The 15532-nt window shown below is 48.5% G+C and overlaps 1 protein-coding gene across 1 annotated transcript in view; it reads right to left on the bottom strand.

The window, feature by feature from the left end:
- The window catches only part of LOC120898283 (heparan-sulfate 6-O-sulfotransferase 1), a 50035-nt gene that overhangs the window by 9242 nt on the left and 25261 nt on the right, over positions 1-15532 (bottom strand). Inside the window, exons 4-5 of the mRNA XM_040303916.1 lie at positions 6463-6862; positions 1944-3950 (exon numbers count right to left, since the gene is read on the bottom strand). Of these exons, the coding sequence (XP_040159850.1) occupies positions 3812-3950; positions 6463-6862 (539 nt within the window). The 3' untranslated portion in view covers positions 1944-3811. The remainder of the gene's footprint in view (positions 1-1943; positions 3951-6462; positions 6863-15532) is intronic.

Genomic DNA, 15532 nt, shown 5'->3' with positions numbered 1-15532 from the left:
AACGACGTGCCCAGTCCCAGGGTCTGGCTATTGGAAATGTGGATGAATTCTCCGGTTCCCAGGGCAAAGGGGAACATGACAAAAAAGGGAGAGACTGATAAAAATACATCTCGCTCCAAGTTTAAGCAGAAAAAAAACAGGCTAAGCATCAGTGCTGGGGTGGAGGAAGATGGAGGTCAACGACAAACACTGGTGTCAATGGCAAATTAAGTTACTCGACGCAGAAACACAGCCTCCACCCACCACGCCGCCATCGCCGTCCTACGCAACTCCAACGCTCCAATGGACGAACGGACGGACGCGAGAGCTAATCGAGCAGGACATGACACCGTGTCATCTCCGGAGTTCATCGTCGCCCATCCCTAGACATTCGACTCTGCCACGAATTCCAAACACACGCACACACAATTTGGAGGACAAAATGCGTACGATCCGGACAACACACAAATGGGTTGAAGGTTTTTTTTTCTGAGTGTGTGTTATTTCGCTCGTCCTGCCATGTTTTCTCGTTCAGGCCGCTTTCTATGCAGCGACAATTCGGAACATTGCTCTACGATACAGCGTCCTGTGGTGATAGTGGACGCACAAACATGCACACGACCATCCAGGACCATCAATACTGCGGCTTTAGCACGCACGAAATACGCCAACTACCACCTCGAATGAATGTTTTATCGTCAACCCGGACTGCGAAGGATGCTGCCGTAGTAGGGCCCCGTCCGGCGGCGGAAGTGGGAGGTTCGATCTATGTGAAAATGCCCTTTGCGAGGGCATGTGATGGGAATTAGAAACGCGGATCGAAAAAGCGAAGAAGAGTGCCTGATGATTACGTTGCTTCTTCAGCTACACACACACACCCGCACGCACACACCCGACCCGCACGCACACACCGGATGAGCCAGAGAACTATAACGATTCCCCGCGCCTACTGAGATAACCGATCGAATTGGTTATTCCAAACTCCCTAACCTAATTCGCCTCAGCTCATCATCTAGATCCCCCCCCCACTTCGATAGATACCCCGTGGGGGATGATATAGCCGGACGAAATGTGGCCGAATGGCCGTGAGACGCGCCTCGTTACTTTCACTATTCGATCCGATGGTGCTGTCCGTCGAAGCAGAAAGAAACATGCCAAATCGCTTCCCGAACGGATCCAACGACCACGCCGCCACGCTCGCACAGGAGGACATTTCATAATGGAAACGCCGATGAAACGTGCGCTTCCAATGGCCCGAACGCCCGTAGCCGTGGTGCGGAGGTCCGTGGAATGGATTCACCCTTATTGGATTACTACTTCTCTCGTGGCGCACCAAATAGCGTGACCGCCCCGTGCACGAAACCGCAAAACCCGGGCAAACAACACACACACACACAGAGGACCGGAACACACCGGATGGATGAAACGAACCAGCCCAGTCCAGCGGTACACTAGCAATGCGTCCAATGGTCGCTCTTATCGTTGTGTCGCCCATTCGCATCGAACCCTAAACTCAATCGAATGTTTTAGTAGCTCGAGAATCCCATTAATTCGTGCGATTGAGTCGCCATTCAATGCCAGAGGAAACTCATTTCATTATGCCGTTCGACATGTTTTTTTTTCTTCCTGCCCTCCCCGTTCTTGGTGGCCATTTTTTGATGACGAATTGGTTTGAAGCGTCGGTTTTGCCAAGCAGAAACTGTAACATGAAACGTGAAGTCATTTTAGATCACTTTTCTTTACAACCCATCACCAAAGATAAGTCGAAACAAAGAAATATGTATCATCCTGGAGCTGTCGACACAGGCTTTCGTGCGTTAATCACAACCCTAGCGCATTAACGTGGGAAGCACCGCATTAAAAACAATCTGTGTGCTACACACCATCACCGGCGCCTTGTGGTACAAGATTTGTGTCGCAGAAATTTAAAAGCATTTTTCAAAATGACTACATTATCTACTTACATGGCGTTACACACATCCATTTCCGGCGACGCGTAATGGTGATGATGGTGCGTCTAAGGACGATTCCGGATGAAGCCATTGAGATGATGGGAACGATGCAATCACACACACACGCAAAGGAACCGAGAACGCGGCGACATGATGACAGGTTACATTAACTCGTTAGCTTCAGGATGATGGCAGCAGCAGCAAGCGAGTTTCACTTTTCATCACTCGTCGCGTCGGTGGGTTTGTCTCACACCCGCCCGGATGCTTCTTAGTTCCAATCCAAACCTTGCCCGCGTCGCACGCGCTTCATCACCACACGCCAGTATCCTGGTATCACAGTAGGCGCACGAATGATGAGAAACACGGTAATTTACGCTTCACACCACGACACGGCACTGCCGCTGGCCACATTTTTGACAGTGGGCGAAAAAAACCAGCACGAACGAACGAACTAAACACAATTTCTGTGAATTTCCGCATCATCTTTCCAAGATACTTTCAGCCGGACTGCTTCAGCCGGAAAACTACGAACGATTGTACACCATTTGCCAAAACCGTGCAGCGTTGTGAGGAAGCTGCATTATTCACTTTCACACTACCATTTCGACGAGTGAGAGTTGTTTCCCCCTGAGAATGCATTTGTGCAGATATGGCTTCGGGAGCAAACGGGGCGCGCGCACACCACACAGCCGACTATGTGTGCGCTCTGAACTGGGTTCCTTTTTAAGTCCGCGTTTCATCATTCTTCCCCTAATCGGCTGTCACGGCGCTTATGATAATTTCCTTAAAGCTAAACCTAAAGCCTTACACAGTATGCCATGACTGCGGCGCTGATCACTGTCATCTCCATCCGCTTTTGACGGTGGAATCGTGCATCGAGAAGGTGGTGTTTGTGTCACTTTTGCAGCCGGAAAGCTATAAACTACGGAACGACGACGAACACGGGAAGCGCTCCAAACTCACATCTCCAACGTGCAGCGACCGATCCGATGATTAGTAAGCATAATGCACCGCTCTATACAAACACACGCACACAAACAGCCCGCGCGCGGTGGCGATTGAATATTGGTTTCTTTAAAAAGCTTATACTGTGGGCTTCTAAACCTACGACTGGTGGGGTACTAGCGCGATTCGATTTCCAATAATCTTTCCCACCGCCTCTTTTCGCGGTACGCCTTCCTAAGGCTGATCCGATTTGTGGGCCTTTCGGTAGCGCCTACCGCAGCCACAACAAATCGCCTCCTCTCGTTTCGTTCGCTCGATTCACGTCGGGCACGGGCAGGAACACACACTGGAGCGTCCCGGCATAAGTAGGGTATGCTACCGTACGCAGCACGGTGCGCACATTGCTAATTCCATTCTCCCGGTTGAGGCGCGCGGCCACGCCGACGATTCTATCGCTGCAGCAGCTTAGCTGCATCGACCGTCGGGTGCGTATCCTCGCGCTTGCGGACTCGCTGTTGCTCCGGGTGTTGCTTATTAGCCTTCTTACGCCTACGTTCACTGCTAGGACTAGTCGTCAGATTGAGCTTAGCACTAATGGGTTTGTCAACGTCACCGGCGTGTGACGGTCCGCCGTATCCGTATCCACCTCCGCCTCCGCTTCCGGCCCGCTGATGATTGATTGAGTTTTGATGAGCGACCGCGATGGCGGTGGCGGTGGCACTCGCGGCACTGTGGTTGGTGCCGCTTCCGCCCGACGCCGGTACCCGGTATGGTGGCGCTGATGGTCCGATGGCCGGCAACGGTCCACCGCTGCCACCGTCTACTGCTGCCCTGCTGCTGCTCTTCGCCCACCGGCGTCGTCCACCAGCGGTAATGATGGCTCGGTCGCGGTCGCCACCCTCCAGTGCGGCCGAACGAGCCCGTGGGGCCCGATATCAGTGATGCTCGATGCTGGGCATGTCGTCGATGTTGCTGTCCCAGTTGAACTCCGTCACGCCGTTCCGCACGCCCAGATTGCCCAGATGCGCAAACCGGACCTCGAAGTCGTTATCTTTGGCTTTGAGTCTTTCGAATCTGTGAGCGAGGCAGGCAGGAACACCGGGAAAAAAGGGAGACAAACAAACAAGAGCACAAGAATATTTTAGTATGGCGAAAGCGAACAAACGTGCCGCAAACTGGTGACGGTAATGGATTGTCAACGTTGTGCGCGTCTCGCGCAATGGTAGAGCGAAGGCAAACGATGAGCAGTTGTGTGAAACCGTTGGGCAATAGCGCCGCCACCAACAGGTTAATGGCTTCGTGACTTCCTGACAAGGCGGCGCCGGACGATACACCCCAAAAATGGGGAGGTATATATCATGATTTCGTAATTTATTGCTCGCTACCATTGAGCACGATTAGCCATGGTTAATCGATAAGCTAATGGACGCAACCACGCTCTTCCTCCTATCGCTTTCAGTTTCCTTCGGAAAGGACACACGTGACGCAATGGTGGTGGGATGGTAATGTGTATGGTAAATGTTGGTAAATGTATGGCTATTTTTATACATTTTTAAAATGTCTTTTTACAGTTTAAATACAAACATGATCAGCAATTGACCTTATCGTTTAATTTTCTACTAGCAATTTTTCACTCCATAACCCACCATGGACTCATAATAAAGTAACACACAAAAGCACGCCACCTTCTTTACAATTTAATAAAGTACCCCTAAACTATCCTTGCGCAGAAAACAGGTCATAAAAATAGCTCCTATCCACACTAATAAACCACCCCACCACGGGGCCTGACCACCTCCGTAGGCATACGCCTTTATCGCGATGGTCAGTTAATGCCACCGGTTTACTAGCTTAATCCGCTCGAAACGACCCTGTTAAGCCGCAAATGCAATAGTTACTACAGCCACATATATCTTTGCGCTTCTGCACTGCAGCGCACATACAGCATAAACATAAACCAGCTCCTCTTCTCCCCGGCGGGGCTGTCCCATTTCGGGAAGGTGTCGAACGAAAAGTAACGCTCCCTCCTCCCGGTCCGCTCCCAGAAACGTTTAAGCCAAAGATTTAAACACCGTCAACCCCCGTCACAGGCGAGCGTGTGCCATACAGGAAAGAAAACCCCAACCCTACCAACCCACAGCAGCCAAGGCCCGTCGTCGTGTGCGTGTGGCGGGATCATAATAGTTGCGCCCCGCTCTTTATTGCGCCAATCGTTTGTGTGCCAAGTCGTGTTTAGAGTTAATAGTCAATTGCGCGCGTGCCAAAATGTTGAGACGGGCGAAAAGAAACGGCCAACAAGAACAACTACAAAAAAACACTGCAAAGCGATAAACTGCGAGCGGGACAGTATCTAGTTTCACGCCTTCTAGCGGGCAGCATTAGTAAGCGAGGGTAATAGGAAGCATGCAGCATGGGGTTTATGCAATAAGATATTGTTCCCACCGGCACACAGGAGCGAAATTAATGTCCGTGTCACAACAGCAAAGGGTGTTTGTGTGTGTGTTTGTAACTGTCTTCGGCTGTCTGGTTAACTTCTTGGCCTCAATTTATGGCGCGAAGATGCAGCACAACCGGGTGGCGCACCCCTTATCACTATGCGGTCATTTATCACACACTTGAACGAGGGCAACGTTTAAGATTATGTTTAAGGCAACTCAACAAGAATTCGTTTAGCATGCCTACCCCCACCGGCGGTGTGTGATGCGTCTTTGGCATGCATTGGTAGTATATTTTCGTGCTTAGAAGCCACGAACCAAAAACCAAACCCACCGAAATATGCATTCCATTTCATTCGGGAAGGATCTAACGGTATGATCCAGAAGTGCAGACAGAGACCATGCACTACTAGATAACGTGCTCTGACTCAACAGAGACCACCAACCTGCTGCAACCGGGAAGGTATCCCCCGGTGGAATCCGCAGTTACATGCGAGGAAAAATACAATTGTACAAACAGATTGCATGTCAGGATGGTATTAGAAGTACTAACCACTTTTTCAAAAACCCGCCCAGCCCACCAAACCTACCACCTCCTTCCCAGAAAAGCGGCCAATCACACACAAACGCTTCGTACACTCCGTTGAAGCACTTTCAATTAATAACTGTTCCGCCCCGGACAGAAAAAGATACCACATACGTACACGTTTCCCACCAGGGACGTGTAGAAGGGCGTTTTATACTCCTAGTAGAAGCTTTAAAAGCAATGAGAACACGCTGCTGGTGGTCACCGGAAGAAATACAAACTGCTAAACGAAAGTGTATCTAGAATCTGACCGGATGATATCGGGCGGGTGTGAGAAAGTTCCGCACGGACGATGTCGACCTCTGCTAACCCGGGGGAAGCCGTTGCCAGCACAGCTAGAGCTAGAGGGCGAGCTGCTGCACGCGACTGGCCATATTTCGTGTTGCGATAATAAACAGCTTCGAGGCCGGAAGTGCCCACTTGCCACACGCTAGAAAATTGAGCCCGATTCTTTCTCCTTCCTGCTTTCTTAGCCCTATTCTTTCTTTCTTTTTTTGTAAAACCTGTATTGGTAGTTTTCCCCGTGCAAGGACCTAGGTGTAGGCAGTGTAGTGTAGTGTAGTACCTTTGGAACATTAGCTTCTTCGCGAACGCGTACAGCTCGAGGTCGAGCGCGTTCAGCTGGTCGATGCGGGCGCGCTGGGCCGGCGTCAGGCTGTTCATCGTCACCGTCGACACGGTGGTGTTGTGCTGCTCGAACGGTATCGCGAACCGCAGGTTGAACGTCTCCTCGAAAATGTACTGCGAGATCTTCTGGTACTCGGTCAGACCGAAGTAGGACATGGCCGCTAGGTTGCGCTTGGCGCTGGCCAGCATGATGCGGTCCCGTTCGGCCGTCGGCATGTATGTCTTGTTGTAGCACCCGACCAGCGCCAGGTCGGCAAGCATGCGCGTCTGCCGGTTGGCGGCCAGATTGCTTTCGCACCCGGCGAACTCGTCCAGCGCCACACCGTTCCAGTTGGCACCTGTGAATAGAAGAAAAAGAGACAGAGAGACAGAACGATTAGACAACAGTACCGAATGGACGACAGGTAAAAACAAATCGACAAACACAAACTTATATACTAATACTTCAATAACGTTACTAGTGCTTCAAACGCCGCGTCACGACTGAGGGACGCGTCGTGATCAAATTTTCTCACAAGGTTCATACCATTACACCATTCATTTGCACTGCATAATTTGAGCATCGAAAGGCCATCGAAATCGTCTTGCGGACACCTGACCGGGGTGTGTATTTTGTATAAACAAGTGGTTGATACCTTTCCCACCTTCTGGGAAGGACACGAATCTGAGCAAACAAGCAGCGAGGTTATAGCCAAACAACTTTGCCCCAACGCCGACGGAACCGACCGAGGGCAAAGAAGCCTGTGAGGTATGTTGTTGTTCAACAGTCGTAAGCCATGTTGTATGGCCAAAACATACAATTTCTTCAAGTACTTTTCTATTTTAACTGCAAGAGTCGGTTTGTTGTGATAGCTGTTTCCGAAATCAAACATCAGGTTTCGGCGTGAAACCAACTGTCAGCCACATGAGAGTCTTTCGCGTATCTTCTTCGGTAACCCAACAATACATTGGGGAAAGTAAATAAAGCATTAAAAACCTTCTTCTCGCCATAAGCTCGTCGTCTGCATTCAACTGAATACATAAAAGACAATCGACGACAATGAGAGTGTCCCCGGTGATATTTCGTTTTATGATTAGCGTAAAATCAAGCAATCAATCGCGTTCGCTGTCGCCACCACCGGCCCGGCCCCACTTTTACAGGCCACCGAAAAACGGATCTGACAATTGAATTTGTTAACACCAAAGGTGGCGTAAAAAGAGGCCGCATCTCCCCTCCCACGTACACGGGAGGGAGAGTGTGTTTCAATTCGAACAAATTAATGCTGATTCGATTCAATTACGGTGAAATGAATGCGGGAGAGGGCTACAATCTCTGGCGCTTGATTGACATGTTCCAAACCCAGCCCAGAATTGATGTTGTTCCCGTAGCGTATGTGTGTGTTGCCTGCCGAGTGAATTGCGTGATTGCCTTCTGCGGGGACCTGTGCGCCTGTGCTTGGCAAGCTCTTTTCGCAAGCACCATGAATTAATGAGCTACTGAGGGCTGCCCCGTAACAACAATCCGGACTCCAACATCCAAAGGCACGCGCATCCTCACACAACACACACCCGATGGAGATAAGGGTTAAATTTAATTACAAGTGATGGTTAGCAGATAACTAAGCACACTCATCGTGCACTAAAGCCACACAGAGACACCCGTGTCAAAGACAGAGCGCGCGCGCGCGGTGTGTTTACACAATCTTTCCCATCGAGTGATTGGCAATTCTATCAAACGTTGAGTAATTGCGCGATCTATTCGGCGAGGTCGCAGTGCATCTTGCTCTACTCTGGTGACGACACGCCAGCGTCGACCGTCGATCGAACAAGTCACAGGTCGTCCATGACCCGTGAGGAGATAGAGTACGATAGGGTGTAGAATGTCGTTGCCGTTTGTTACCATTACAGGGACGGTTGATTGCACAGATCAATTCCAGGATCGCAATCGCTCAGTCATAATGGTTCTTTCTTGCTTAGCATTTCACTACCATGCACAGGCTTCGGTGCACACGCTTTCAGCTCGTGCTGTACGTGCAGTATGACGCATTTAAATAGAGCAAAGCCCCATCATCATCAAGCGACAACCTCTTTCCAATAAAGAAAGGAAAGTTGTTTATGCTGATGTCTCTTTTGGAGCCGTCACAGCCGTCGTCGTTTTGTTTACAGGTTATTGTTTGCTGCGTAATGGCATGTCCGTAAGCATTAAATTGCAACAATATGAACTTCATTTCAGGCATCCTTGTATTTTTTCTTCTGTTCTGTATCTCCCATGCCGAAGAAGAACGCTCTACAGCCATCGAAAACATCGCATCGAAAGCCCCCCAACCTGACCTGAGCCAGCAGCGCCTTCGGGGAGCCATTTCTTGAGCATTTGCCCGAATACAACTCTTCTCGCAGAATGTTGTCTCGCGGGTCAAACGGCATTTTGGAATCGCCTGAATCCCAGAGTTCGAAAGTCAACCGGCGGGGAATATTGGTAGCGGCGGGGGACACACAGTGGTGTTTTTGGACGACCCCGGGGGTGCCGCCGGTCGCTTTCGCTCGCTGTAGTCGGTATGCAAATTTACAATCGCGCATATTACTTTTCACCACGTGGCGGAGCAGCAGCAGCAGCGAACAGAGCAGCAGCATCAATAAAAAGGGGCAACCAAGCAGATCTCGATCCCTAAAGCCCGCCGTGTACCCAAACCCAGACTGCCAGCGGCTGGCGGCGAAAAGCTTCATGGCTTCACGGTGTTAGCTTCATTTTGTGTATCATAAGGCCAAACCCCCAAACACCCCCATGGTACTCCTCCGCCATCCCTTTTGTTAGATGTGAGCTGCCGCTATGCTTGTTTTGCTAGCATTTATTTTCTTCGTAGACGACACGGTTCGCCACCATATGCGGCGGTCCCTCCAATTTCAAGGCGAGATACCCCCCTGCACTCCTGTTGGGAAGCATCAAAGCGTGTAGAAAAACAATTATATTCGTGAGCAGCAGGTTTCGAGCGCGTTGGGGAATTTCGAGCGCTTCTGCAGACTAGGACACTTCGAAGCGCAGAGAAGCGCCTCAGCCATCCTGCCTCCTGGTTCCTGCCCTTCTCCGATGTGCGGAGGAGGTTCGTCAAGTCGCATCAACTTTTTCCTACAAACGAAATAATGAATGTGAAATACGAGAAGGAAATGGAAATTACATGAAACTTTTCGTCTTCCCACAAGGTGCCACCGACGACCACTGGCGTGTCCCCGTCGTTTGGAGGCGAAGTAAGCAATTCTTCTTCAGAAAAACGCTTCGATGCTTCGCTTTCCCAAGGACCGTTGGGAGTGCGCTACAAAACGAGCACATCCAAGGACATAAAAAGCGTCGACCTCTTTCTCTCGCTCTCTCTTCCTGCTCTAGGAAAAGGACGTGTCTTTAAGGAAAACCGTACACAGGAAATTAAAAGTGGTCGAAAACAGTGCACTGGAACAGAAAAATAAACTCCCAACGTGGTCATTCCAGCGTGCCTAAGTACACACCGCCACCAGCAGAAGCCATTCCCCTTTGCCGGATCTACTCATCCGGACTCAAGGGGCCATCTCATCACCAGTTCCCTGGCGCTCAATGACGAACAGGTTGCTGTTATTATTGCTGCTGCTGTTATTGATGTAACGAGGCATTTGGACGGTTTCCCGAATTGGTCACGCGTTTCGGGGACAACAATAATCGGAGGTCGTTTTTCGTCTACACAATGAAGGCATCTTACATTTCACCCAACCGTTGACAGAAAGTTCAAGCGAGCCGGAAATACGACGCCTGAGCAAGGCCGCCGCCGACGCCGACGCCGTTCAAAAGCTAACGCGCCAAAACCCCCTCCCGGAATGGAAGAAGAGCTTTTGTCAAACAAAAGATTACAACTCAAACAAAGTATATCCCTGCGGAGATTGTACGAAATTTTACAGCAGCAGGATCAGCAGTAGACACACTTGCGAAATGGAAGTCTTGTAATACGTCCTCTTAGTGCCCTGGCAGCAGCCCGCCCTATGGTTGTCTGGGTCGTCGATCGATCGTTGGAAATGAAAACGGGCTCCCGGTAGAATGGTTAACGAATACACAATTGTTTAAGAAAGAATTTCCTTCACATTGTAACATTTTTAACACACGCGCGGGCGCTCAAGGAGCGAAAGGGAAGAACATGTACGTTTTCCACTTTCATTTTCCAGGTCACCGCGTGGTTCGTTAGCGTGCCTTCCCCTCTGACCCCGCACGGTAAGAGGAGAAGTTCATGAATGTGTGAGGAGGCTCTTTAAATCAAAATCCCAATTTCCCATTTCTTTTCCGGACGTAAATGCGCCATGTGCGATACACCCTGGGAAGGGAGAGTGTGAGGAGCAGCAGCCGGGACGACGACATCATCATTTGTGGAAGACGTAGACGTCGGCACACATACACACTCAGGCACACCTTTGGATCCAGCCGACTTCAACCGAAAGCATTACTTACTTTCAAAATAGAAGCGCCAAAAAGAAAATCCCCAATCCCGGAAGGCTGCAAATGAGAAAGGAAAAGGATAAAAACGGCGGCTTTGGCTTCCGGATACACTAAGCAGGAAAGAGTGCACACACACGTGGCCACCGCCACATCAAAACGTGTGCGGTCGGTGTGCACCATTCCATTCCTCCCTCCCTCCCAGCCAGTACGATTATTTTCTTATGCAAATAGATGCATGTTAGGGAAGATTAAAAACTTGGCCATGAATTATTCATTCCGGCCATATCCCTTTGGAGACGCAAAAGACGCCGGCGGTTCGGACTTTTTCCTTCAGCTGTTCTTACACTTTTTCGCTCGTTAGTTCGTTCCTGTTCCTGTAGACGGGGCAGCGTGTCTGAAAAAGCGGCGCGAGTCCACAAACGATTGCTAACATGAAAACCGAATCGACTTTCTACTACTACTGCTACTACTACTGCTTCTACCTACTACACCACAATCTTCCGTCTGCCTTACATTTGACAACTCTAACCATCATCAGTAGGCATCATCGACGAAGCAGCGATCGTTTGCGTTCGTTGGAAGGTTTTACTTCCGCAGAATGGAATGTTCGAATCACCTGGTGAGGTGAGAGTGCTGCGAATGTCCTGCCGCTCTTTCTCTTGTGATTATGTATATATACCCCGTGTTCGCCAACTCTACTACCGGGTGTTGGGGAAACAAGTAGAAGCTTCCCTTTTTCCAGCATTTGCACAAAGAAAAACAGAAAAACAACGTACAATTTCTGCAAAACACACGATAAGCAATATGAAAATGATATTCATTTTACATTTCCATGGTGCAAGCACGCCCCTGGAATGGAGTGATTCCGACGCACTTTACCCACTCGGGACACGACACAAGCCCACAAACGAGATACCACGCGCGAGACATAACCACACCGATGATTTGCAAATACATATCTGCCACAATATCCTGCAAACGGAAAGATGATGATTTGTGGGAAATTTGCAACGAAAACACGCTTCTTCAAAGAAGTGTACGCGCGCAATGGTAGTGTTTTGTGGCGGAGCGATGGATGGATGGAAGCAAGTTTTCCTCCAATTAAAAATAATGAGCAACGGTGTCGAATCGCTAATACGGGAAAGAGATTGTTTTTCCATCTGACGGTGTATCCAGTAGAAAGAAGCATTTCGCCCTTAACTTTATTTGTCCCGACAAAGTTACGTTTTCCATTCACTGAACGAGGTAAAGGACATATTGTTACGCTCTGGCTGTGGAAATTCCTTATGCTTATTGTGACATATTGGCTGGGGTTATGCTTTCGGTTTGATTTTCGAAACGCAGACAAGCGCACCGACACGCTGGCAGGCAATCGCTTAAGATTATGATCCCTTGAAATTGATTTCATTACGCCCGACAAATCTCGGCCCGAAAACCAAAGACCAAACGACGCCTAAAGGGGCGGCCAGCTTCTTGATTTGTTCGCAGCTAATCCGTCTAATCCGCCCTGGACTAGGTTCCAGCCCATTTGTAGGATTTACCGAATTATCATCCGCAATCATCACTCGGAATTGGAACTATTTGTGAATGATGGTGATGATGATATCGTTTCATACTTTGGGGTAATAAGCCGATCACAGTCAAGCTCGTGTTCATATCAATGAATAATTATGTTGTAAGCGATTTATAGATACAATCTGGAGACGGTTTGCAATCCTTTTTCGTTCCTAAAGAACATTATTCTCTTTATGTATTTTTCTCTCTCTCACGATAGTACTGAAAAGGGCATACAAAACTAAGTTTTAAATGTTAATAGCCAACGAGTAATTTTATCATTTTTAGACCTCATCGCCGCTGCATAACATCTCAACTCGAAACTCGATTCCTAATCATAATCTTATCTTCATGCAGAATAGTGTTCGAGCAGCACCACAAAAACGGCCATGGCGACAGTCCGATCCCCATTCTGCATCGGTGCAAGCGCATACAAGAGATGGCGACAAGAAGATGGTACACTACCACCCTTCAGATAACCCCAATTGCCGGCCCTTATAAAATTGTGCCATGCCGTCCAGTTGGTGAATAAATTTATGTTCTGCGATTTCTCGCAGTGTCCCTGCGCTTCGCTGTGCCCAACTACGTCCAAACAGAGACTCCAACACAAAAGGTTACACACGGGTGCGCGCACATTCGTATTATTTTATGTGCCTCTGACGGGCGCGATGGTGTAAATTTGGTGTGTTTCCTGCGAGATGCGAGCAATATAAAACGAGCTACTCGGTCTTTGGAGGGTGGTGGGCGCACAACAGCAATCCTTTTTCGAAAACCGCAATGATTTCGGTTTTTATTTCCATCGTTCAATCGGACGATTTCGGTTGCGGGGATGCGGGGTGGATGATAAGATAGCATAAAACCGATACCGGTGCTAGAATTGGAGCTAGGGGGTTTGATAGAAAGGGGACACATACACACACACACGGTTTGGGGATGAGGGTTTGTGCCACACTTGCGTGTAGAACGTTCGTGACGATAGGAGAGAAAGCAATTTCGTATTCAGCACCCTCCTTCTGGGGGGGCTCTCTGGAAAACCCGGAAAAGGAAAGACGCTCGAGCGTACACGAAGCGGACACACACACACACACACACACACACACACACATACATTTTAGCACGTTGCATGTTCTACGACCGGAAGAATCGTCACTAGTGCGCGCTAAAAGATTTTTCGAGTACAGCCGCTTAACCTGTGTGCCATCTTGAAGGCGGCATTTGACATTTTACTCTGTGATTTCGGTCGGGGTTTCGGGGAGATTCTTTTTGCCGTTTCGAAACCTCACTTCGAAAGGTCAGATTTCAGCAGGGGAGACACGACTTGTGGAAGGGTTCAACCATAACCAGATAACCAGCGTATATTCCTTGTTTTTTGTTTTGGCTGCCTGGCATAGAATAGAATGGAATATTTTAGAACTTTCCCTCTGGCTGGATGCAACACAGAAAATAAATCGCTCTGTAATACCAACCCCCCCATTGCAATAACACAATCTAAAGAATGTAAAATCATAGTTCAAGTTGCTGTCCTTTCCACAAGAACTTTATACTATTGTAGGTTCTTGTATCTCAACAATGAAATCAAAACCGAGACGACGGTCACATCAAACAGCAGCAAATGTCTGCTTCTAGATTTTGGTAGCAAAATGCAGCATTTTTTTTACTCAAAACATAAAATAATGCCAATAAAAAGTGGGGGGATTGGGCAGAGCGTAAAGACACACTTGAACAAGAACCGAACGACGACGCACGAGAAGAAATGTCCTTCCGAGAACAAACGGGAGCTCGCTCTGCTGGCAGAAGAGCACTCAAGAGTACCGAACTCTGTGCGCGCCCGGCAATAGAAATATCAAACCCCGTTCATTCTAGCAACTGGGGTGCGAGGGGGGAGATGGAGAGAGTAAGTGAGAGACAAGCTCTAACTGCTTCAAGAACTGATCGAAACGTGTTAGGGGGTGAGGATTAAAGGATAGCTGGGGCTAGGAGAAAGGATCGCCATTTTCGCTATTCATCCATTTCAGTTCCAAGAGCAGAATAAACGAAATCAACCTCATCTGAAGGATGGCTCTTAGGGTGTGTATGTGTGTGTCCAGTAAAATGTGGATGGGGGTGGCGAGGGCGAATCCTCTTGGGTGTACTTTTATCCTCACACACCCCGCCCCGGTTTGGTTGTCCCTCGAACTGATGTTGGAAGGATCGTGGATGTCTATATGGTTAGCTTTTCTTCATTTGGAACACTGCACACATACACGCAAAGAAGAGAGCTGCTTTTCGCATGATCTGAACATATAAATCTTTTAACTTGTACTTACTGTGCGCTGTTGAGTGGTTCCGTTGAGTGGTGAACATTGGAAGAGAGAAGGCGGAAGAGAAATTCGAACTCTCAACTGTTCCATAACTGAATATCTTTATATTTTTATCAAATCCGTTGAGATTTTACACCGGAGGAGTGAGGGTAAAAGGGAAAACTTCCAAACGAAACATCCAATTTCTTCAAAAAAAAAAATGTCTGCATATATTTCGAGTCGCAAGCTTGGACTGGATGAGCAAAAAGAAAGGCGGGACAGTCCAAAGTTTTTGAAAGTCCATGGACTGCACATAAGCTTTCTACAGGACTTTGAAGCAACATGGTTTTTAAACCAACCAAAGCCAACTCGTTTGGTGGTACAGTCGTCAACTCGTACGGCTTAACAGCATGCTTGTCATGGGTTCAAATCCCGAATGGACCGTGCCCCCATATGGTAGAAACTTGATTCTCCTGTTCTCTTGTTCTACTGATTATTGTTCCGAAAGAAGAAGAAGAAGAAGAAGAAGAAAGCCAACTCGTAATTCAGAGTTCTTCTTGCATAGCTTGAACAAAACAATTGAACAATAATATGAATAAAATTAAACCGTTATTGTAATTGAAAGCGAAGGACACGGCCGACAAAGACATTAACTATAACGACTTCCATCCAACGTCCCACCCACGTGCAATGTTGTAGTGCTTCAAGCGTATTATTAAAATCCACCGGATACACACATAACAACA

The sequence above is a fragment of the Anopheles arabiensis genome, chromosome 2, assembly GCF_016920715.1.
Source record: "Anopheles arabiensis isolate DONGOLA chromosome 2, AaraD3, whole genome shotgun sequence".
Taxonomy (NCBI): Eukaryota; Metazoa; Arthropoda; class Insecta; order Diptera; family Culicidae; genus Anopheles; species Anopheles arabiensis.
Note: the sequence above shows the minus strand (reverse complement) of the source record. Positions and strands in the feature narration are given on the sequence as shown.